The sequence below is a fragment of the Tinamus guttatus genome, unplaced genomic scaffold, assembly GCF_059628265.1.
Source record: "Tinamus guttatus ecotype Peru unplaced genomic scaffold, ASM5962826v1 Tinamus_guttatus_pri_ptg000389l, whole genome shotgun sequence".
Lineage (NCBI taxonomy): Eukaryota > Metazoa > Chordata > Aves > Tinamiformes > Tinamidae > Tinamus > Tinamus guttatus.
The window spans coordinates 4,929,765-4,954,828 of record NW_028288923.1 but is presented as its reverse complement, the minus strand read 5'-3'; the positions used below and the strand labels follow the sequence as shown (position 1 = coordinate 4,954,828).

The 25,064-nt window shown below is 45.2% G+C and overlaps 1 protein-coding gene across 2 annotated transcripts in view; it reads left to right on the top strand.

The window, feature by feature from the left end:
* Positions 1 to 25,064, top strand: part of ZNF423 (zinc finger protein 423) — a 185,765-nt gene that overhangs the window by 105,493 nt on the left and 55,208 nt on the right. For both annotated transcript variants that reach the window (XM_088530865.1, XM_088530864.1), the window contains one exon: positions 5,912 to 5,996. In XM_088530865.1, the coding sequence (XP_088386991.1) occupies positions 5,912 to 5,996 (85 nt within the window). The remainder of the gene's footprint in view (positions 1 to 5,911; positions 5,997 to 25,064) is intronic.

The window sequence follows — 25,064 nt, the reverse complement described above, 5'->3', positions numbered from 1 at the left end:
AGATCCAGTGACTGCATGACCAAACTTGCTGGTGTGTACATCTAATTCTGCAGAGGAATAAGACATCTCTTCCCGCTTCTGGGTAATATCTTTGGAGAGTTCAGCTGAGGTCATTCTCCTTTCTGCTTCTTGGTTCTTTATTACCTTCTGAATTATTTTAAACAGTTCTCTTCTCTTAGGCAGGACTCATCCTTCCTTTGTATGGGCTATGCCTATTGCTTCAGATGATATATTTTCTTCCATATTGACGATCAGAAGCAGCGTACATGACCATTTTCCACTCTAATTTCTTGCTTTAGGTGCTTTTCTCAGTGAGAGCTTCCATACATGTCATCCCAGGGCTGGGTGTGGGTAAGTTGATCCACAAGATAAATACTTTGAATTTCATCCTGTGAGGGCAGGTCTTAGTTCCTTTGTGGATCATGAAAAATCTGCAGTTTTGGCTATGGAAGATGATATCTTCAATCAGGTGTCTGTGACTGGCATATAGGCTAGTATCTGAGACTTCTATGGTGTGCATCCCAGGAACAGGCATATGGTTATAAGGAATGATTCATTATCTCGCTCTTCAGTATAGGTACAAGACCTGCATTCCTGTATCAGTTCTCTTGGAAACATTGGTTTCTCAAGGTAATAAATGCCCTTTGGGTCTGTCTAGCACAGGGCTTTTCAGAGAATTATCTCTTTTACGTGGTGATAAACTCCTGCATTTCAAGAATAACATTTATTTAACTTCATTGGCCTCATAATGAAACTAAGCAAGTTGAACACAATCTCTCTCTTTGTCTTGTTAGTATTCTGTGCACAAGTAAAATAATGTTTTACTCCAGGTATCTTAAGTGCATAATGCATGTAGAGTGATCTGCAGATGTCCAGAACTGGTGTTCCCTCATTCCTGAACGCTTGTGCATTTCCTTTTCAAACATTTTATTGATTTTTCCTTCTTAAACAGGAAAGCTTTTGAAGATTAGAAAAAGGTGCATTCAGAAAGAAAATATAGGAACTTTAGATTTTAAACAGTGTTTGTACACAGTGGAATAAGTAAGAAAAAGCAGAATGAAAAGCTAGCAAATGGAAAAGTTGACATAGAAATACATAACTTTATCAGAAATCACTTCACCAACAGGAATAGTTCTTGAACTGTAGAAGAGACTATGGAAGCCAAAAGGAATTTTCAAAAAAAGTTAAGGGAAGAGTTGGCTCCAAAGAGAAAGAGAAAGAGAGAAAAAAAAAAAGTAAGAATTAGCCATCAATGAATAAAAAGTGAAAATGTTTGGGAGGAAAAAAAGGTGCGGCAGGAGAAGAAAATGATTCCTTTTTACTGTATTTATATTTGTGTGCGTGCACACCTCTAGCACGGCAACAGGAATATGAATATTGTGTTGTATTCTGTGTGCTGTTGCTACTGATTTTTTAGTTTTTTTTATTTTTTTCTGAAAACCCTTTGGAGACAGCTACGTGAGGTTCAAAAACCTTACAGCATTAGAATTGCTTGGCAGGTCATTATGGTTTGTGTTTCTCTTATTTTATCCATAAGAAAGAAAAAGGAAAGCATTTAAAGTGCTGCTACATTTTCTTTTTCTCACCTACATTTTTCTATGGGAAACAACCATGAACTAATGTCTCTGAACTAATCACCTTTCCTTTCTGGACACGGGTATCTCAGGTATGATCAAATCCTCATGGCCAGCAAAGACAGATTTGTAGCTGTCCGAAGCGCTTACCTCCTGTACGACAAGACTTCTGCATGAGACAGTGTCTGCTATTAAAAGATTTTAAGACAAGCTAATGATGTTTTTGTACAGAGCATTGCCAGTGTGAATGCCCTCAGGATGATCTGCACCGTAACGTTCCCTGATACCGAGGTCAGGCTGACAGGCCTGGATCCTGGAGTTGCCTGGATCCCCCAGCCAGTCTTTCTTGTAGACAGGTGTCACACTAGCGAGTCTGCAGGTTTTGCACCTTCAGACACTGCCCCAAACTGGAAGAATAAGCAGCAATGGTTCTGCCCTGGCATGTCATTTCCAAAAAAATACCTGGGTTGGGCACTCAGCTCTGTTGTTCATCACTGTAACAGCTCATCAGGCGATAGGACAGACCTACTTCCAAAGCATGACATACACCTGGCATGCGGGCTGCTTTACTGCACTAGGTTGCTCTTTAGCCAGGTAAAAACTGAAAACCTTCGACTTTATCCTTTTCTGTCAAGAGAAGGTAAATAGGCTAGTAAGTATGATGACTTATTTTTATTTCTGGCATGACAATTGCAGTTCTATTCCAAAGGAAAGAGCAACAACAGGAAAATCAATGAAAGAGAGAATTTTTTTATTTTTTTTAAGAACTTTGTGTCACAACATTTTTGAAACTATTAGTATAAGCTTGTGATATTGCTTGGTCAAGCAAAGCACAGTTACATCCAAAGCATTACTTTGGATGTACATATTTCTGTACAGAGTAGCTTCCATTTTTAGTATGTTCTATAAATTTCTTCTAATGTCTTCTAGAGAAACGCCTGTGCCCTGAGAAGCATGGCTGGCTGCTGAGTTTTGAGAGTACACCTTGCCTCTCGGGTAGTACTGGGAACGGTCACTTCACAGGCTGCTCTTTCTCTTACACAGATTCATTATTACTTTCTACTGGAGATATCACTTTCTACTGGAGTTAACATTGACAATGGCAAATGCTCCAGTTAATTTTCTGTCTTGGACCGTGCTGGTTTATTTAACCACCTAGGTTATTTGGACGCAAAGAAGCAAAAGAGATGGCACTGGCGGCTGGATGAATGAGGCCGTTGTGCTCCATTTCTCCTGCACTTTCTTGGATTCAGTTCCTTCTCTTTGTTCTCCTCCTCCCCCCTTGCCTTGTAAATTCACTTGAATGGAGGAATATTTTCTTTGTAGAACAGGAAACCATTTCCAGATTTAAAGGAGGACAGTCTGGAAAACCCATGGGAACAGCAGTTATTTCAGCAAAGAAACCAGAACCCCCTGTTGTTATTACTATTATTTTGTGCCAAGATTGGAATTAAATATCTTGACTTAATGGGAATTGAGCTCTCTATTGAAGGTCTGCTCATCTGGTCTCTTCTGTCACCTTGCTGCTGTTATCTGGACTGCATTAGCTCCTCAGTGTCTGCAGCAATTGTCACCACTCATAAAGACCAAAACTTTAAAAAAGAGATAGCCAGACAGTGTTACAAATGTCTTTGAAGCCGTGGAACCCACAAAAATGGTAATGAAAGGTCACCTTTGATACCACAGTTAACATAACCCAAATTATTGAGAATGGAAATCTATTTGATGACCTCCTTTTAAAGAGAATTACCAATGAGCCCGAAAGTCAGCTCTTCCACTTCTTCTATGTACGTTTGGGTGCTAATCGAGTTCTAACTATTTATTGGCCTTATGAAGCCGGTTGCTGCTGCCGTTTCATGTGAGGCGGGATCGCGAGAGCCGCTGCCCCGGTGAGGCTGGCCGCGCGCGTGAGCGGCCGCTGAGCTGGAGGGGACGGTCCCAGGCGCTGGGGATCCACGCGCGCAGAGCGGCAGCCACACCATGTAGGCAGCCATCGGCCTGGGGAGTGCTGAGGAGGAGTTTGCGCCGGGCCTGCGGATGAACGAGGACATCCTGGCCCCAGATCTGCTACTAAATAGCTTTCAGAAGCAGCAAAATCAGTTGAAAAATGAATCATTTGTCTGTGTTTAATATAACTTTAAAGGTCTGAGATAGGGCTGTGCTGAAGTGCTGTCTGCCCTAGCTAGCTGCTTAGGAGCCCTCCCGGCAGAGATGAGCACTGAGCAACACACAGAGCTAGGGCAGCTTGGAAGTGTCAGGGAACAGGAAGGTTTCAAGCTTTAAATGTGACCACATGAAACCTTTTTTTTTTTTTTTTTTTTTTAAAGCTAGGAGCCCGCAGCACATGCATGGCAGTGTGCCCGAGTATATGTGAGTATCAGTGTACGTGTGTGCGAGTGTACATGTGTGCGAGTGTGCGAGTGTATGTGTGTGCAAGTGTATGTGTGTGCAAGTGTATGTGTGTACCTGTACGAGTGTACGTGTGTGTGTGTGTGTGTGTGTGTGCGCTTCCAGCCGGCTGCTGGAATAGCTTCCCAGGAAACACTGCATCAGAAATCCAGCTGCTTTTCCATTAGCAGCCGTGATTTGCGAATGGACTCCAGGAGGACACTTTGTGGAGCTGCCTAGGGATCACTAGCCAGTCCAAACTATTCCCTTGTTACAGGGTTGGCTATGGCCGTTTTTGTCCAGTGGCGAAGATCCTCATTCCGATTACCCTGGAAATCGCCCATTGTTGTTTTAGCCTGGAAAGCCCTGTGAATGCGCACACATGTACCACGCGCAGACCTCATGGAATATGCATAACATATAGATTGTTGCATTTGTTATTAGGGTGTTACAGCATGTTCATTAGCCTCCAGCAGGTTAACTTGTTGCCACTGATGACATGGGAAGTAGTTAAGAAGCTCCTGGCAGCACCTAATTTGTTCTTTCCTCAGCAGGAGTCCCAGGAAATTGGATCCCATGCACAGAGGGAGAGGCAGCAACTCCTCGCTTTAACTCAAAACTTCTGACTTATTACTGCTGTCCTAAAAATGTCATTCTATGCCTAGGCGTGGAGTGGGGAGGCTGTATGAACAAAATAATTTGTTTATAAAAATGCACAAAAAATTAATTCTGCAAAATACATTGCTTCAATCAGCTACGAGGTGTAATTTCCTGAATGAGATTTCTCAGGGCTAATGGTTTGGGATTCCCATCCATTCCGCTGCTAGCTGAGCCTGTGGCCGGAGCGCCGCGGTTGTACGTTGGTCCCCAAGCTGCCCGTCCCAGCCCTGCAGGCCCAGGCTCCAGTGCAGAAGCAGCAGGAGCTGCTTGTCTTGCAGCAAGTGCTCCAGTAAGAGCTCTTCTATGGGAAGGAGTAGCACAAATGGCCCAATTTTTCTAAACTGCATGTCAAAAGATGTCTGTTTAGACAACGTGTTCCCGTGCAGTAATTGAGCACGCACATTAGACCCATAGCACCATACTCCTGCTTTGGGAATTGAGAGCTTTTCTAAGTGCACAGAAGTTTAGTGTTAGTCTTTTATTTTTCTCATAGCTTGGATGTCTGACTTGTCAATGTGCATTTTAATTTCTACAAATGATTTCTTGGATTTTTCCTGTCATGTTGCTCAAGTACATGCACCCCTGTCAATCTGAGTCCAAAATCCATTTTCCCTATTTGAATAAATGGTTCATGTAATTGCCTCTTCACACTATCTTCTGATTTCTGCAGCTAAGCCTCCCTGGTATGACTTTGGGACAGGGAAATATACAACGGCCTGTGCAAGAAAGCCATTCTTTGCAGTAATGCCATTTTTCCAGAATTCCTGATGGGAGACCAGCACAAAATATATTTTTCCCTTTGTACTTCACCACTCTCAGTAACTGCAGGTGTTTTGCCTGTAGTTATTGTGAATTTTATTTAAGGATGGAATTTCTTGGAAAAAAGTTGATCTTTTTCTGTAAAAAACAAAAGCAACAACAACAACAAACAGATTTCTTTTTTTAACCTGTGTTTTTTATTTCAATGTACGGGAATTTTTACTACAATGGGTTAAATGTCATAAGCAATTTGATTATGGCTCAAGCACTCAATCAGAGTGTCAAGTGCTTCATACTATTGCTTGAAATTTTTAAATTTGAGATTGAAGTCCTTTAAAAGCAGGCTATTAATTAGAGAGTGCATTTTCTGGGCCCAGAAAGCCAGGCCAGCTTGGTGTCATGTTGGGGACATGCAAGGAGAAGAGGAGGCAGTGGAGAGAAGCTGAAGCACGTAACATGCTATATTCATGATCACACTTGCCTTATGCTACAGTGCAGTTTTCTCTAATCTCTTTTTGGTTATTAAACAGAAAAAGACCTATCAATGCATCAAGTGCCAGATGACCTTTGAGAATGAGAGAGAGATACAAATCCATGTCGCTAACCATATGATTGGTAAGACATTCTTTAAACTAGGCCACTCATGGGCTGCTTGTTTTTTGCTACTCTTTGAAATTCACTATTCTAATAACTTGTTAATATTCATGCTGTAATTTATTTTTTTTTATCTTTCAAGGAAAATGATTTTGATGTAATGATTCTTCACTTCAAAGCTTTTTAAATATGTGGTTATAAAAGTGTTACTGCTGAGCTTTTTTCCTTATCCTTTTGAGTCTTCATGTAGCATTTTCATTTATATTAAAATCAAACTTTTGACAGTATCTTCCATTTGATAGCATAAATTTCTCTCTATCCATGTAAAAAGTACTTGCCAGTTGTCAGCCACTTAGGAGCAATTATGTTTCAATTTTGTATGTCATGACATTGAATAGATTTAACTGCTAGCATTTTCCTGGCTAAATGTGGAGAATTCCTGAGGAACATTGTCAAAACAAAATGCTTACAAAGTTATTTCTGTGTTTTTTTTTCCTTTTCCAACAATTCTGGACTTCAGAAAGTTCAGCTTTTCAAGCGTTTCATAAAGCTGTTCTTACTACAGTCCCATCGTAAGAGTCTTTAGCACAGTGTTATTGTAATCTGTAATCTATTGTATTTCTGCTGCAGCTGGATGATTGCTTTTCTGATGAACGCAAAGAAATGTTTTCCCTGTGTGTACAGATGTTACAAATATATGTGTTGGCCCAAGAGGTCAGTTTGCTTTGATGCATAGACCACAGAGGAGCTGCTTGCACATGTCACCGCGGACAAACGTTGCAGAGATCCTTCAAGGGCCCTGCCGCGCACTCCGTGTGTCTTACGTGTTTGTGTGCGGCGTTTATCTCCCATAAGCATAATGGTTTCCCTTCAACAGTTTTACATTTAGGAAACTATTCTCCCGTCAATGCAGTGTGTAACTCCTATTATCTTTGATGTGAATTATGCATAAATACCAGAGAGAGAAATACAGACTGACACCCCCTGCTCCCCACCACCACCAAATGAAAAATATACATGTCAATCACAATAATTTTCATCCTGGAGCCAGGCAGGAGTTTCAAGTCAATGTCAAATAGGTTAAGATAAAGATATCTAAAAATGTTTGCTTTTGTAGCAGGTGTTAATGTAATCTCTTGTTTGCAAGCTTGAAGAGTGAGATCCTTGTTAATTGGACCATAGTGATTTCATTGTGCTCTCCCCTCTGTATTTTCTTTTTTTGTTTAAGAAACCTGAAAGAAAGTGGTCCTTAGGCAAGCTTTTCACTTTTCACCTTAAGTTGTGATATAGGAGATAATCAATGAGTTTTAAATATGTCATACATGAAGGTCTGCTTCGTTAGAGGTGAGAATTCTTTGTCCTGTTGGAGTGAGTGAAGTAATTTCTTCAATTTACAGTAATTCATGTATGAAGATTATTTGTGTATATTCCCAAATCAGCATGGTGTGGAACAACGCGTGAGGGTAGAGTTGACACCCCTGGTTTCAGTACGCGGTGGCTGTTGGTTTAGGGCTCACCACAGCCCGCAGGTGAGGCGCCACTTTGGCGTGACGGGGCGGCACTGAGCCCCCGAGCTGTGTGGAGCCATCCGGTGGGGGACAGCTTCGTCCCCCGAGACGTCTGCTCACGGGCGTTGGGTGGGCTCCTCTCAGCTGGGTCACATCCACCTAATCCTAAGGTCTAAGGTAGTCATGGAGGCCCCACCTGGGGGAAGAGGTGCCTCCCATGGACAGCTGAGAGCAATCAAAGATGAGAGCTTGAGCAGGATAAGCATTTCTGGGAGGAGGTTTTTAACTCCTTTTCAGGTTGGATGTGCCGAGGAAGTTAACCTCAATGCCTTGTTTTTGGGTAAAATTAATCCTTTCACGGCTTTGATGTTTTCAGGCTTCTCAGCAGCACTTTCTTCTCATGCCCGTGTAGGCACAAAATCAATAGCTGAGACATCTCAACGCTTGCCGAGGGTTTTACCCTGCTCTGTCACTCTGAGCGGGGAAACCTCCACTCCGTAGTGGGGATACCCCTAGAGCGCCGGTGTTGGCCACATGCATAAAGAGCCAAGGTATTTCTGGGCTCTTGATGCATGTGCGTGGCTACTTTGATGTCTCCTGCCCGGTGGGGGACGAGGGGCTCCGGGTGCGTGGCCCGGGCAAGGCGACCTCCCCGCAGCGGCACCGCGGGGCTTTGCTTGGGCCGGCGCGCGAGGCCCGCGGCTGAGCAGAGCTGCTGCACGGCGGCCGCAGGGCTCAGCATCAGGCCTGGAATGGGAGATACGGCCCCTGCGATGCCTCCTTTCTTGTTTCTCTGCTGAGCCTCGGAGCTTTCAAATTCTGATGGATTTAAAGTTTAAGGGTGCTGTTTGGTAAATACGTTCCCTTCCATTAAGCTCCTGTCATGACATTGCGTCCTGAGACAAAACCGCTCAAGTCTTGAGGGAAACCTGTCAGACCTGCGCGCGGGCGTTAGTTAAAGTGTATACGTGGTAGCAATGATGATGACATTGTAAGACACTATCTTGGTAATAGCTTTCAGGCATTAAGGCAAATAGAAATGTGCCAGATTGTTTTTGAAGCATTAGATGCAAATTATCAACAGGAACATATTTCTGGACTCAACAGCTGAATGTGTGAATTAATTATGGTCACATTAAGAACTCAAAAATATTTTTTTAACTTTGATGTTTGTAAAGCATATTCCAAGTAATTGCTCTTTTAATGCAGAAATGAAGGTACAGCCTTCATATATTTGCCCAGTGCTCGCTTAAATATCTAATTCTTTGTGGACTTGCTTTAATTAACAGCATGCACTGGAATTTCGTTCTGCTGTGACGGCTGGTGCGCAGGGGCAGTGGAGGGAGGGCAGCGGTGCGTGCCTGCCCCTATGGGCCAGCAGCGCGCGGCGGCCGGCGCGCGGGAGCCCTCGGTGCCCGGCGGGGCTGCCCATGGGAGCCTTGGGCCTTGTGGGGTCCTTGGAAGGAGGGATTTGCTTATGTCAATAGGTTCTCATGTTATTTTATCCTACTTTAAGCCCCGAATTTGTGCTTTTGTGATAATTATTTTATTAGCATCAAGAACTTGTGCAAACGTTTAAATAACATGGTAATGGGTATAGTATATTAAAGGGCTCAAAATGTTCAATATTAGCAGCTATGCTTTTTAAGAGCAGTTATCCTGAAAGCCGATTTCCCATGGCCAGTTAGAGGAAGCCTTTACCTTAGTCAAACACTATTGGCCATTGATAGAATCCAGGACTTAACTGGTTTCTTACTTTAAAACTGGTTTAACAACACTACACTTCTAGTGTTCATTCTTTTCTAGGACCTGGAAAATTCACTACCCCAAATCCAAATTTTAACCAGACACCCCATGCAGATGTGGTCTCCTGCAACTGTTATGTAGGCACATTTGTACAAATTACACTGTTTCATGAGAATGTATTTTGTTTTGCCCGCTTATCTAACAGAGAGGCAATAGCTTTCCCTTAATGTATTCATTCACATTTTCCTTTTGCATTTTTCATTTCATTTACAACTTGGGTAATAGTAGTTCAGTTTTCACTGACATTTTTATAGCTGCTATGACAACATTCCTGTTTTGCATGATACATGCATAATCGGCTATGATCAGTTTTACATTGCTTTCATTCTTTCCTAACTGTGTTAAGATTCCTTACAGCCTCCAAACTCAATTTTCATATGCAGTTGTGATTACACCTGTTTAAACATTTTCCTGGTAGTTTCATATTTATTCATAAAGGGAGCAGTTGATAAAACACCTTTTCTGTAATCAGTTGGAGTTTTAAGTGTGATGTTTCTTCAAAGTTATCATTAGCAAGCCCCTGCACCTACTCACCGCCTTCCAGCATCAATGAGTCAATGTGGCAAAAAAATGCTGCTTTCCAGGAAACTTTGCCCTCAGCAGCTGTAATTTTTCTGAGTATGTAACTTGTTTTTCATTTTTATTAATGCTATTAGCCATGAAAACTGTTGTATCTTTTATTTAAGAGCCCACAGAGATGCCTTCTCCCGTTTCTCAGATATTTTGTACGTGTGTGGCCGCGTCTCCCTGAGTGTAAGTTCACAAGCAAATTTCGTAGCCCTTCTTTGATAGCCTTGCACCTTCTCGCCACGCGGGCTGCCACCTCTCCCTGCGGATGGCCAAGGGCTCCATCCCGGCGGCCCCTTCTGCGCCCTCCTTGGGAGACAAAGCACCAGGAGGTTTCGGACGGGGGACGGGGGCCTCTGTCACTTCTAGGCATGTTTGTATACAACGATGCTGCGTGGAAGTTGTCTTCTCCTCGGGTGAATCCAGAGACTAGTCTCCGTACTGATTCTGATATAAAAATCTGGGTGTTGGTGATTCCTTAGTATGAACCACAGTACGGTATTCTGTGGTGAAAGTAAATGCTAACCCCCATTTCTGCTGTTTTTTTCCAAATAAATTGCTTAATTGGGAACTGTCGGGTGCTGTCAGCGTCTGTGCTGTGTGACAGCAGAATCAGTGCCTTTTTGAGAAAAGTAGCCAAAATATGAAAAATGAACAAGGAGCCCAGGAGTGAATGCATGATGACACTGTTTACAATTTCTTACCGGGTTAGTTAGGAAGGAGCTTGGACAGATAAATGAATTGGTCTTTTTGCCTCTTTGGGAAAACTTGGGACAATGTTCCAGACTGCTTCCAGTCATAGGAAAATGGGAAAAGAACCTACATAGTATTAATGCAATATAATTAAATTCCTTTTCTACTAATAAAATCCTGCATTTCAGTCCTTTTTATATGTCTGGTTCCACATTCATTCTAAATACTGGACCTAAAATGTTTGCTCCTCTTCTTTTTATTATGAAATAACTCTCTGGTTTTGAGTAAGTACAGCTCCTGGCTTACATATGCTGAGTCCTGACTGCAGTTATCTGAGAGAAATGGCTTGTCTTGAAGTTAAGGGTCCAGATTTGTTCCTCCTGTTACTTGGTTGACTTCAAAGAGGGACTGTTGGCCCGTTGCCTTTAATTATATTTTCAACTAAACGACATCTCTTACCTTAGGGAAAGTTTAATCTGGTCTCGGAGAAAGAGGTTACCAACTGACATGGTCCTTAAAACAATTTTATTTCTGTTTTGTCATAGCTGGCAAATCAGATCAAACATAGGCACGTTTCTGCGTGTTTGGGGTACTGGTAGCTTTTATTATTATTTTTGGTAGAGGGAAAGTTTTCGGCAGTTGAGTTCCTTAAAAGTGATCAGACAAACAAGAGCCCTTTAAATTATTTCATCGCTTCTACTTTTTTCTGGCGCTTCTGGGCTCGTGGCACAGGTGAAGCCTTTGCCTAACCAGTCTCTGCTGCTGGCACCAGGTAGTCTTGCTTGGGTATCTCTTGTTTTGTCGCAAATTTATTTTAGGTTCAAGTTATTAGTAACTCTTGACAGCTTTGGGCATCCGTAAGATTCGGAAGCTTCTCAGAGTTCTGCCCTATTCAGCAGCGGAGGAGATTGCACAGATCTTCACCCCAGTTTTGACTCGGTGGACTTGGGGTGTGCCGATACAATAAAGAAGCCAAATGTGTGAAGGCCCCGAGGCCTTCACAAAGGCTGAGCTTGGCTGAGCCCCGTTCCCCGTAGTCCTCCCCTTTCCCAGCGTGCTGCCTCCTGGCCTTCGTGCCTCGTCCTGCTGGCCCAAGGCCACGGGCAGATGGGCTGCGCGGCCGGGCCCCGTGCGAGGCGCTGAGCCCGTTGCCTCCTGCTCCCTGCGGGCGCCGGCCCAGCCAGGAGTCGCCGGCCCCAGTGGCGAGGAGGCCGCCACGCAGGTGGGACGAGCGCTCCCGACGCGGCCTGGCAGCGTCGCCGGCCTCCGGGAGCAGGCAACGCGCGTCGGCCGCAGGGCTGCACAGCACTTGGACTTTGCGAGGTGAAGGTCTTATTCAGCTTTCACAGGCAGGATTTTTAGCATGGTTTAACCTAGCTGGATCCGCTGGATTCAGGAGGAGTTCGGGTATGCTGAAGTGTTGACATCAGCCTGCCCTGGTGGCCTGTTGTGTGTTGCACCTCTTGGCTATCGCCTATTGCTGAACTATGGGCAAACGTTCTTAAATCATTAACTGTGAATTATATCCAGGAATTAAGTATTGGCAAAAGAAGTTGAATGATGAAATGCCACGCAATGAGCAGGAGCTAAGTCAAGCTAGACTGGATATAGACAGCTGAAGTCAGAGGTTCTTAACTTTCTTGCCAGAATTAAAAAACAAAGGGGCAGGGGAGGGAATGGATAGAGGAACATTTTACCTTCTGACGCAGCATTTATGCGTGAAGTGTATGAAATGTGGGTTTTGAAAGAGCAAAACAGGCAAAGCTAAACAAAAATATGTGCCTTGTGTTTCCAAAGAAGCTTTTTGGGATGTACTCTGTAAATGTGATAAGTGATAACAACCAGGTCAGGGCAAGTGATGCCCACGTGCAGGTGGCATTTGGAGCCCCCCTCTCTGATTTTGGGTGACTTCCGTGCTTGAGGACTGTCTCCGGAGCTGATGCAGAGAGAAAATAGCACTAGACTGTAAGTGCAGAAGGTGTGATTATATCCATCTTTCATATTTATTCCTGCTTAGGCATGAGGTGCTAGGAAAAGAGCGCTTGAACCCAAAAGATGGGTTTTAAATGACCTGGCCAGAGAGCTTCCCTGTCCTGGCCAGGGTACCCGGGGGCAGCGGCTGCCATTTGCCGGCTGGCGCTGCAGCGAGAGCCCATCGCGGCGCACATTTTCTTTGGACAGCTGTATAAAGATGGCAACACACTGTGAAATCCATTAACAGCAAAACATGTTAAATTCGGCAAAATGCAGCTCATGTGGAACACTGGAAAAGAGGAGTTTTACTAGTCGGTTATCCGAGGCTGTCGTGAATGAGTAAAAGACAGCGTTTCCTGCGCGCTGCCCGTGCGGGCTCTGGCCCTGGCACATACCTGTGGATCGTCACCCGCGCAACTGTTCCGTGAGGTTCTGTCACAAATCCCACCTAAGGATCCGGGAGCAGCCTATGGTGCCATTTCTGCTCTCATGTATAGCTCCTATTTGCGTGTCTGGCCCCACTTGTGTTGCTCGAGTCGCTCCGAAGCGTCGCTGTGAGCGAGTTTGGCGGGCCAGAGAGCGAGAGCAGCTTCCCTGTGCCCCTGCCCAGGTCACCCGGCGCGTCCCAGCCCTTGTGGGGTTGACATTGCCCAGGGCAAGCTTTGCCACGCACCTAGCGAGGCTCCACAGGGTTAACTTCTGCCTGCAAGAGGAGAGCAAGGAGCACTTAAAAATTCAAAGTCTCGCTCGTGTTTTGCATTTTCCCATTGTTCGTGCTGCTGAGCCCCAAGACGTTGCTCCTGCCGATAGGATGCCATTAAGTATTCCGGCGGAGAGGGAAAAGGCTGAGTTTACTCTCGCTCGGCAGAAAATGAAACAGCCGTGTTAACTTTAGCTCTAATCACGAGATTAAAAGCCTAAAGGGAAATAACACCATTTTCAGGCCCCCGAGCCAGAGCCAGTGACCTTTGGAGAGTTGTAGCTGGAGCAGCCCAGCAGCCCCAGGGGCCGGGAATGCCCAGCCGCCCTCCCTCGCCCGCGGGGGCCAAGGATGCGAGCGCAAGTCCTGCCGCCTCCGCGCGGCCTGGACGGCGCTTAGTGCGCGGTGGGGAAGGAGCCGGGGCCGCGGCCGTCCCCCCGGCGAGCTGCCCATCGCGGCGTCCGTCCGTTGTGCCCAGCTGTGGCGCGGCCGAGCGCGGAGCCGTCCCGCCATCCCTCCTGTGCAGCCATCGGCAGATAAAAGCCAGGACGTTGGGGACCATAAAGAGGGAGCCAAATTATATTTATAATATTAAAGTGAGTGCATTTGTGGTTTTGCCGTTCTCCAGGGTTTTTCGTAAGTAGAAAAACATGAATTAGCATTTTCCATTTCCATATATTGACTGGAAAAATAGCCTGCTCTCAATTAAGACCTATAGCTTTTGGGATGTATGCAACAATTTTATAAAATATTTACAGCCAAATTTGCATTTTACATGGTATTACAGTTTTTCTTGTGTTTAGTAGAAAGGACTTAGGTCTAAGAGAGGAAATTCATTCCGGGCACCAAAAGGGAAATAAATCTAAAATTAGATTGTTAGTATTCACAGGCAGAAGCGTCCAGTGCTGGCTGTTACCTCCGGTAATTATCTAAGGTCACTTTCGCCGGGAGCTGTTTCTTATCCCGTCTTTAAGGGGCTGGTTCCTCGTGCACATCCATTACTGTCCCTTTAAAGCGGCCTTTGGATGAGATGGGAGCTTTGTGCTAGACAGATAAGTGGAACATTTTTTTTCCAAATGTAAATGCTCGCTGTAAAGAACATAGCTATTTCCTGGATAATTTGCAGTTGTATATTTTATGTTAATTTCACCGAAAATATTGCACCCCTGCCAGGTTTAGTAGAGGCTCACTGTGATATGAATAATTTCTAGCGAATCATTTTTTTTTTCTTCATTTAAGATTTGGCACCTTTTTAAGATTTTAATAATAGCAACAAGAACGAAGATTTAGAACAAGTGAAACATTAGAGCCAAAGAAATTCACATTGAGAGCTAATGTAAAATAGCAAGAATAATTACATGGAAAACAGTTTCCACAGATGTTTTTCCTTGTAATGTAATAACTATTTACTAAACTGTTTATTTTAGGCCCTCGGTTTACAATAAAATATTTATACATGCTCTGCTGTAATAAAAAAATATTGACAAAATACTATAGAGATTTTTAAAAGACAATTAGTATTTCTGCGTGTAGCAAGCGCGCGCAGCAGAAGCAGCACGAGCCGTGGGCGCTCGCGGGGCTGCCACCCGCGTCCGTTTCCCTCTGGGGCCGAATGCGCTCGCAAAGTGGCTCGTGGCGCGGAGAAAACCGGGTGCCACTTGCTGCAGGAGAGGAAGGGTAGCCGGAAAGGTTGCAGAGAAGTGCTCTGCCACTTGCTTCAGCAAGAGAAAGTCCCTTCCTGAAATACTGGCTGAGAAAGTTAATGCCTTGCGTACACAGAGGTGGCTGTGCTAGGAGCGTGCTTGGAGAGAGAGATGCCCAAATCCTGGAGATTGTTCCTAAAGAAGCAAGGGGTACAAGGGGTTTGCAGGAGTAAATAGGGCACGTTTTGAACCATGGCTTTACACTGATGAGTGCTGTTAATGACAGAGTTGATTCAGAAAGTTAATCACATGCCCTTGCAGGCACATGCACAGTTGCACGGGGAGCATCCAGGTCTGTGAGGATCCTGCACTATCATAAGATGCAGTATCAAAAAGGTAATAGATTCTGCTTTTGACACAAAATGTAAAGCCCACACTCTTCATTACTACAGACAAGAAACTCTTTTTGAGTGTCAATAACCTTTCATTTTAAACTTTTTAAGTATTGCAGAAAGGAGCCTCAGCCCAAGGCTGAGCAAGACAGGCGAGATACTGCACCGCTTTGTCAACGTTGGCCCCAGGGTCTGCGCGCAGCAGCGCCTTGCAGAGCTGCCTGGCCAGGGCTCAGCACCCAGTGCCAGGAAGGAGGGAGGCTTTGCTCTCCGGATCTGAATCCATATTTAGCAGTTCCGGCTCCGCTTGCAAGTAGAAATTCCCTCAAGTTTCCACGCTAGCAAGTTATGAGCTTTAGTGTTATGGAGGGAGCAGGGTAGCAGCCTTCAGAAATGGTTAACAGAATGAATTTAAATTCATAGATACGTCCCAATGCACCTCTCTTCTTGGTTAAACTCACAGCAGTCACCTGCTTAAAGAGCAGCCGTGTGATCGAGCAGGTTCTGGTCGTGCTCGGCTACAACACGCACTAAATGGGAACAGGGCAGAGCAGAAAACTGTAAGCACAAGAACTAAAACTGAACAAAAGAGGGAGCTAAGAAATCTAAAATGTGCGGTTTTAAGACAGAATAATCATGGTTACCAGATGCCTTTTGTTGTAAACAGCCTTTTTTTCCTCGTGGTTGTCTCACACATATAGGCCAGCGTATGTGAGGGGCTCGTGAGCCTCGGCCTGTGATGTGTGGCTGGAGCATGGGATGCTGTGGCCCTTGCACAGGGTTTGCCCCAGGAGAGTCTGGCAACACCAGCTTTTTCATCATTAAAAACTGGCCTTTCCTATAAAAGTCAGGGTAATGTAGCATCAGACTTGCAGTAAGAAAACAAATGGTGGAATATGTGTGATATTTTCTGCAAGTTGGAACAAAAGTTTGGTTCTTGGCCCTTCGCTACCTTCCTGCCTGTGTGATGCTGACATGCTGCCGTGTGCTGCCAGGCTATGTGGTTGTTCCAGCACAGCTCCTCTTGAGTGGCCAGGAAGGTCCAAAGCCAGCATTAAGGAAAACAAAGGAATTTGGGCTTGGAAATCAGCATTGCGCTGCAGAAACACAGTATTTTTTTTTTTTCAGGAACTGTGTTATTGTGTAAGCTAATGATTTTGTTTTTAAGTTATATTCTCAGGGGCACGGACATCGAGAATAATCGAGGATGTACTTTTAATACTGATCCTGTGCAATGTTAGGTCTCTGGTGGAAAAACTGGACTGATTGCAGCGCGCGCGTCTTGGCTTAACCCCTGCTTGGAAGCGGTGTGCGTTTCCTGGAGCCGAGCACGTTTGTAAACGGACACATGATAGCGATGTGTAAATTAAGTTTAAATAAAAGTAAATTAGCCAGTTTCTGTCCCTTCCCTCGTGCCTTTTAAAAGACCATTTAGTGTTTATCACAATAGAGGCCGTCATGTCTGTGAGTAATTTTGGAAATGAAGTGAATGTGTCCCCGTCCTGCAGGGCTCACCCGGCCGGGGCAGCGTGTCCCTGGGCTCTGCCCCTGGACCTGGCACGGCAGGAAAGACAGTGGGATGGGAAACCAACGTCTAGGCGTTTTTCTGTTGTTTTTATTTTAGTTTTGGCTGTGGGGAGGAGCTTAGAAACTTGTCACTTAAATTGGACAGCATTATCCTTACCTCTGCATGGAAAACGCATGTTTGAAGAGGGGAAATAAAGGAGCACAGTAAGGAAACACATACAGAGGAAGACTGTGGAAGGAGTTGTGCTTTCTTCTTCTGAAATCCATGTGGTGCGAGTTACAATGCAAACCTTTTCAAAGGCCCGTACAAAAAACTCACCTAGTATCCCTGCCCGACCGCTGCATGTAATGAAACAACTGGCAGAGAGCGTTGCTTTAATAAAGCCTTGGCTATTAACGACGCTCATGCTGGATCAGGAAACACGTTCAGAGCAGCAGATTTTGCTGAGGAATCTGTCTCCAATTTTCCCTTGGAACTACACTTCTTGGGTTTATAAAGGTTTATGTATTTAATAGTTCACATTTTCATTTGCAGCTCTGGATTTTTATTAATTTTGCAGCATTTGTTTAAATTGATCCAGCCCTTTATATCACTTCCAGCTTGAAATATTAGTTCAGAGATAAACTTTGTTATTAAGTGCTTAATCTTGAACACTTATCTTATTTGGGCAGCATTATCCCTGAGACATAGGCAAAGAGAGGTTGACTTCTGTGGTTTGAAAGCAGCTGTAGCTGGAGTAGCCCAAGTTCTGCTTTGCAGAGGTTGGCATCCCGTCAGTTTGCCATAGCAGCAGCTGGACTTCATTAAGTGCTGGTGTTAATTACTGGGAGGCTGTTGGTTCTGTATGCATGCAGAAGCTCTTGGGGTGACACGCAAAATCAGGAAACGGTCACCTTGAAAGGGAAGCCTACAAAAAAAATTAAAAAGATCAGAGCTGCCACTGATTTCCTGACAGCTTTTGGACCAAGCTGGTGCCGAATATGGAGAAATCAGCACTGCAGCATGGTCATGAGGGATGCTCTCGTGGCCTCTGCGCGGGCCTGGGCTGTGCCCGGGCAAGGCTGCCCTGCAGCGGAGGAGCTGGAGGGTGTTGGTGCTGGGTCTTCTGTGTGTGTGGAGTGAGAGAGGAAGGGAATAAACTGTTCTCCAGAGGTTTCAAGCCGTCTACAGTATGGGTTCAGGAATTGTTAATAATTTCATATACTGTAAATAGTATTTTATGGAGAAATTGTGCTAAGGGTTTGCATTTAAGAGAAAACGTTCTGGAGTGAATGTCATGGAGAATAACATGAAACATGTGGTGGCATAAAACAAATATTGCTTGGAAGCATTGTATCCTAAAGCTGATGACATTCAGACAAAGTGGGCCAAGTGCGGCCTCGGTGCTCCTGCAGCCCCATATCCGATCACCTGCGTAAAGGGAAGCTGCTTTTGTATCCTTGCTTCCCGTCTCATGCCCGCCCGGAGTATGAGCCGGGGGCCCGGGCTGGCAGGGACACGCGTGAGGATGGTGGAGGAGAATTAGGTTATTACATTTCCTCCTTAATTCTTCATCAGAGCTGCTGCCTGTATTTTCTGCAGGAAAAATCAATGCGCTCGGATTCGGTAATTTCCCAGGGTGCCCCGCTCAGAGCGCGGGGTGCCCTGGGAGGTGACATATCCGGTCATGGCAGCTTGAACTCTTTTTTCCAGTGAAAGAATTCATTGGAATTTCACAACCTTTGCATGCTTTTGTGAAAACACTCATTTGTGTTTGCGCCAACCTGCTAATGGCGGATGCCGGGGCTCGCGAATCCCACCTACATTCGGTGCTCGTTATGGCAGGGAATGTGCCGTTAATAATGCATCTGTGAAACTCAGCTGCGAGGGAGCCAAGTAATTATCCCACCGTAGCGTTCCCTGCTTCAGTGTCATCACAACTGGGGCTTCATTAAAAGTCCTAACAGTAGAGATGTTGTGTGGTGCAGCCTGTATATATATTTTTTCATTTAAATTATCAGCAATGCCATGGCTCAGAGGTAATTTGACTTTTTGAAACCGTGGAGCCCCTGTGAATTTCCTTCCTCCTCTCCCTCTCGCTGCCGCACCAGCTGATCAGCCCCAGAAGAACAAAAGGTTTATCTGAAGCTATGAAGCATATATTCACCAGCTTCTGGCGTCTAGATAAAAAAAAAAAAAATCAAAGTACTCCATTGAACATGTTAATACTGAGCAAAATGCACACAGCCAGACACTAAACCTTTACAGGGATTTAGGCATTTGAAAAGTGATACTCTGATCAGGTCTTGAGTTAGTTTCCTTAACATAAAGTAAAGCAGAATCATAAAATAATGTAGGTTTTTAAATAAATGGAAAGCTTAACATTCTCCCCCTCCCCTTTTGTTTTATTTCTTTGTCTGGTTTCTGTCAGCCGGGCAGTAACAAAATCTCGGGCAAAGGTATGCTCTAATGAAAGTATTTTGCCTTTTCAATATCATGCTCCTCCTACAGAAAATATAGTCTGAACCTCGGGCATGAAAATAAACGGGTACGAAGAACAAAAGCACGTGGGGCTCCTTGCAGAGCTCCCAGGGAGTTGGGGATGCTTTGAAAAATTATTTTTCTGGTAACCTAGTCCTCCTCTATCAGCATTGCTATTTTTTTCTTATGATGGTGATGTTTTGCCCTTGCTGGCGTCTCCCATTTCAGCCATGCGAGGCCGAGCGAGGCGCGTTGCCGCGGTGGGAGCTCCTACCAGCGTCCGGGGGCTCCTCCCCGCCCAGCCGGCCCGGGCAGCCCCGTGCTCCCCGCGCGGCAGAGGGCACCGCGGCCTTGCTTCCCCGCGTGGCTTGCGCAGCCCTCCCGCTGGGCCGCCTGTGTCCTGGGCAGCGTGGCGTTCGCGAGGGCCGGCAGGGCGCGTGCGGCTGCGCCAGGCATTACCTCTGCGGGTCGAGTGTGCGCCGTGGCGCGGGGCCGTGTGGCGGTGCGGAGCTGCAGGGGCAGCGCGGGGCTGCGGGGCCGTGGGGCCGTGTGGCGGCACAGGGGGCAGTGCAGGGCTGAGGGGCCGTGTGGCAGTGCGGGACCGCAAGGGCACCGAAGGGCTGCACACACTGGTCTTTCTCTCCAAAACATTCACAGGTTTGCATGTCGGGTTGTGATTCTTCTGGTTGCCACGACCGACCCCTTTGGCCCAGGTCACCACTGTGTGGGCATCAAAGTCCTCACCAGAATATGTCACTTCATCCGATAAATGTTTGTGTGCGAGATTATGAAGAGCTGCGCAGGAATTGTGGGGCCTTCTCAAGATTGCTGTGAATATAGGTAGTATTATTTTTTAAATTCTGTCATCAACTGGGATCTGCATCCCAGTAATGAGCAGAGAGAATTGGCTTTTCTGGGAAACCTTTTTTCATGCTTCAACTCAGGATTTTGGTCAACTTGCAAGACTTTTTGGCAATTTTGCTGGCTAGAAGCTCCCAAAGATCATCATCTTCCAAGAGGTACTCTGGGAAAGTGTCAACGTAGAGCTCCTGGGGCTGTCCCGCGGAGCTGAGCGCTTTGCCCTTACTGATACACTGGTGACGATGCGTCAAGGAGCCACCAGTCATGGTGTTGGATGAGAATGGAAGAGGTGGCGCGTGGACCCAATGGCTACATGCTCTTTCCGAGGAGGGAGGCCTGGGAGCCCCCAGACAGGGACATGCAGTGGGAGGGCGCTGCACTGGAGTGCCCTGGGAAGGAGCTGAGTGGCTCCCTGGAGCTGGGCAGCCAGCTCCGCATGGGCCCCGCGGCGGGAGAAGGGACGTGCTGGCCGCCACGCAGGCCGCCAGTCGGAAACCTCGCTGCCCCACGTGCGGCTCCATTATTTATGAAAGGCACGAGAGGCCTAAGGAGACATCTGCCAAAGGAGCCGCGTTGGGCCGTCTGCTGGTGCTCTCTCGCTTTATAAAACTGTACGGCGCTACGAGCACCGGTGGAGGAAGGGAACGGAGAAGAGATTGCGCGAGCCCTTGCTCCCACTGCAGCCCGCTCCGTGAGGAGGCCCGTGCCCCTTCCCCCAGCTTAGCGTCGCAAAGAGTGCGGCAGAGAAGTGTTTGAATATTGTGCTATGAAGGGAAGAGTCCTGCCGTGAAGCAGTTGTGATATTAGAGCAGATCTCCTAAGAGATCCCCTGGCTCCCGTGTACTGCTCGGAGTGGCACATTCCCAGACAGCTGGTCGCTCAGCATGGGCTGTGCATGCAGCTAGGAAGCTGGCACACTGGCGAAGAACAGGTAATGCTCTAATTTCCCCTGTGCAGATGCGGCCAGGAATATCTTAATTTATTGGTGTGCTGGCATGCAAGAGGGAATGCTGGCTGTGCAGTCTTGCATAACTATTAGCAAAAAATAGAGCTGATAGGGGCTTGACTTTTACTAAACTGGGTTTGAAATAATCATTGCCTTTTGTTGTGTTTGGAAGGGCTTGAACAATTCTTAATTATTTAATTATAGATATGCAAGTAATACACTGGGAATGGTCCTGCTATTCCAGTGAAACTGAGCATATGAAAATGTTTAGTTACAGTAGTAAAAAGGCAGTAATTAAATAGCAGTGTCATTTGTATTGTGCAGCAACTATGAATCAGAAATTCATCCAGCAAGATATTTGGTCTCTACAAAGTTTTGCTGTTTGTAAATTATTGTGTACACCAGACACCAGACTGTGGCTGAGCAGCACTTTGCAATTACCACTTCTTTCTTCCATTAGCTCAGACCAGCCTCTCAGCAACTTTGGGGCCTGAGCCGTGTGTCTGTGTACATGGTGTGCTTTTGGTGACAGACACCTTATAATTATCCCATATAAGCGTTCATTGTATTCGTATCATTAATTTTGTTTGGACTATTACATTTGATAGATTAGGCATTATATAGTTCTTTTTTTTAAACATGAAATTGAACTGCCTTTGAACATTCAGACGGCTAATTGCTGCTAATTTGTGTCGCTAACAAGCGGCAGAATGGTAGCATAACATTAGACTCAACAGTCAGTTAACAAATTTGCCGATTCAGATTTAAAAGCAGCCCTTTTTCTGATGGTGGATTTCTGTATCTCTATGCAAATAGAATTCAGAAAAAGCCCAATTATAGCCTAAAAAAAAGTTATGGCACCGTACCATGCTCTGCCCTGCTCTTCTCTCACTAACATTGGTTTCTAAACTGGAACTACTACTTAAGTTTAATTTTAAACTGTTCTAGGAGAGATCTTTCATATTTATGCTAGTGCATACGCATAACTCTGCTAGTGCAACGGAGAGCACGCATCCATCTGTAGACTTAGAAATCATCTGGACATAACTTGTTTTCCCTGTTAACACATACATGTTGTGCGATGAAGATTCCTTGCCAATATATGTTGCAGTGTTGCAGAAGATGTTGCACTGGGAAGGAGGGCCCATTGAAGCTCTCGTGTTCAAAGTCTTTGCCCCAAGGTGCAGATATTTGCTTCACTAGGTATTTGTTTTATAGGTGCGGCACTGAGCTAAGCTCACTGTGCAGGTTCACTGCTCTCATACATGTCCATAGCAATATGATGTTCTCATCAAGCTGTGTGATCATTGCCAAGCCAAACTTTGTCACTGTTGCCTTCTTCTCAAGGACTTGGCAAAGCTTTCTGGTGGGAATAATGTGAGGATTTTCCAGAGTTCGTTCATGGGCAATGCAGCTCCCTTTGGAGCACACGGCAGCTTCACCACTGTGTTTAACTAGGGCAGGGTAGAGCCAACAATTGAGTGCAGTTGAAAATCTCACCCTAAATTAGTTCCTCAACCTTGCTGAAATTGTTGTCCTTTGTGCTATGTCTCGGGAGCCCCTATCAAGAGAGACACTGTCAAGCCACAAGCATATTTCCTGCGATAGTGTCTCAATGTTTTTGGTTAAAAAAGAGGGACAGTAGAAAGAAATCTAGTCATATCTATAGCCAGGAAGTATTTCAGAGTATATTTGGGAAGAGAAAAATGTGTACAATAATTAAGAGACATTAGGATGCCTGCATTTTCATTCCTCTCTCAAAAAGGTAAGATTCTTGGGATTTGAAGCAACTTCAGACCAAAACAAAAGTTTGGGTTTGATTCAGCGTCAAAGCTGTTTAAAGGTTGCATTTACACAGAACCCTATGGATTAAATGGCCTTAATTATGCCTTCGAGTTTTAATTTTAAGTCTTACTTTGGAGTAGCAAACCAATGTTTAGTTAGGCTCCTGTAAAATCAATCCTGTGCTAATTTAAATAGGTGAATGACCAAGCCAGTGAATATTTTTTAGGTGACTTTCTTCTGTCTGTTTTGCCTGTGAGAACTAAGACCCTGGATGAGCGAGATGCCCTCAGGTCCCGCGAGGTCCTGCCCTGGGAGCTGATGGCAGATGGGGTATTCGCAGCTCCCATAAAAAGGCTTAAACAAGGAGCCCCATACGGACTGAGAAGCGAAACCGCTTCAATACTGGCCTGCTTGTGCCATCCCTCCCATTTACTGAATTTCAATAAGCAGACATTTAAAATGAAAAGGTGATGACAAACTGTGTCACTGAATGAAAACCAGTTGTTTATAGCACTTGATTACGGCCCTGGAAATACTACTCCAAGCCTTCTCCTGGTGACATGTCACATTTAGATCAAAAACCCTATGTGGCAGTTTGCATTTTTTTAAGCTGGATGCAAGTGTGCCAGATTCCATTTCGATTGAGTGGCTGGCATTCAGAAAGCTACATTTAATAGGATCGAAAGAAAAGAAATGTTACTTTTCATCGCACAAGACAACAAAGAGAACCCAGGAAACGAAAATATTATTTCGTTTGAACAAATTACAGTAAGACTCTCAGGGGCTCTTTCAGGGAGTAGATGAGGAAAAGCACTTAAATATCATTCCATCAAACTAAATTTTTAACTACAATTTTTTACAGATAAAATGTGTTGGGAGGATTCAAAGAAGATTAGAGCTCACCTAAGAAACAGTATTCAAATTTGAACAGCTAATGGAAGCCTGCAAAAACTGTTAATGTCTACATCTTTCCTCTAAGGGACTTAGATTTCAGTATTCTTATAAAAACACATTGAGCTGATTTCATTTCTGTGTCTCCACAGACTTCATTCTTGTAATTTCAGTAAGTGTTATAAATGTCATTTTAAGTATTATAATGCTAATCCCTACTGACAATAAGGTTCTAAAGCTCAGCTTCCATTACTAAGGTAATGTTTACCTCAGATAGCATATAATTGTTTGCTTTTTTCACAGTAAATTCTCTGTTCCCAACTGCTTAATCAGCCATGGAAAAGAGAGAAGACTTTCGCACTGTTTAATGTTCTTGTGATTACATTAGAGCATCGTGTAAACCCACATCGCTGGGCCTGGGGAAACGCAATTTTTTTTTGTTTGTCCACAATTCCGAAGGCAGAGGATTTTGAGCAGTGGTCCTTGCCATAGCATGAGGCATTTGTTAATATAAATATCACGGATACTGTATAAATCTTTCTGCTTTGAACTCTCCGGACGCGTGCGCACGCTGCCCGAGCCGGGCTCAGCGAGGACTTGCGGTGCCTGGAATAACACAGCGTATTCCAGGCACAGGCAGCATATTCCCTGCGCTCGCAGCCGGAGAGCAGTGCGCGCTGCCGTGCGAGCCTTCTGCTGCGGCACATCAACCTAAACAATATTTTATTCTGGCTTATGAAAGTTAAAAACTTCTCTTCCTTCTAATGCTCTGTAGAGCACTCGAATTATTGCTGGTTTAGGGATGAGGTTTGACAGTGCTGTGGTCTTTGCCAGCAGCCAAATGCGTTCGCAAACAAAGCTGGCGAAGGAAACAATTCCCGCCGGCGCGCAGTCGTGCGCGGGCCCCGCGTGGGCCCCTTGGAGCCCTGTTTGTGTTCCGGGGAGGGCGAGCGAGCCGGGGGCAGAAGGACCTGCCCCACAGCAGGGCACGCCACATGTCTGTGTCTTACATCGCATGCCATGGCAATGTGAGTTATCCCTGCGCTGAATCAAAAGCGGTACCATTGACCTTCCAGCATGCTTTTTAATAGGTTAATATTTTAATGGTAGCTGGTTCGTTTGGATGCGTTTGGTAATGCAGCCCAATTTGGCCCTTCAAAAGGAAGCACTTGACCCCGAAGATTCTGCTTTTTTTTGTGAACAAAAGGTCTATGGTTTTATTTTTCTTCACATGATCTCAACGAGGGGTCATTTTTAAGGATGCACAGAGCACACTTGGAGAAGACAGGAGCAGGATTTTTCTCCAGTAAAATATTCAGCGAGCGCTCTTTGTCT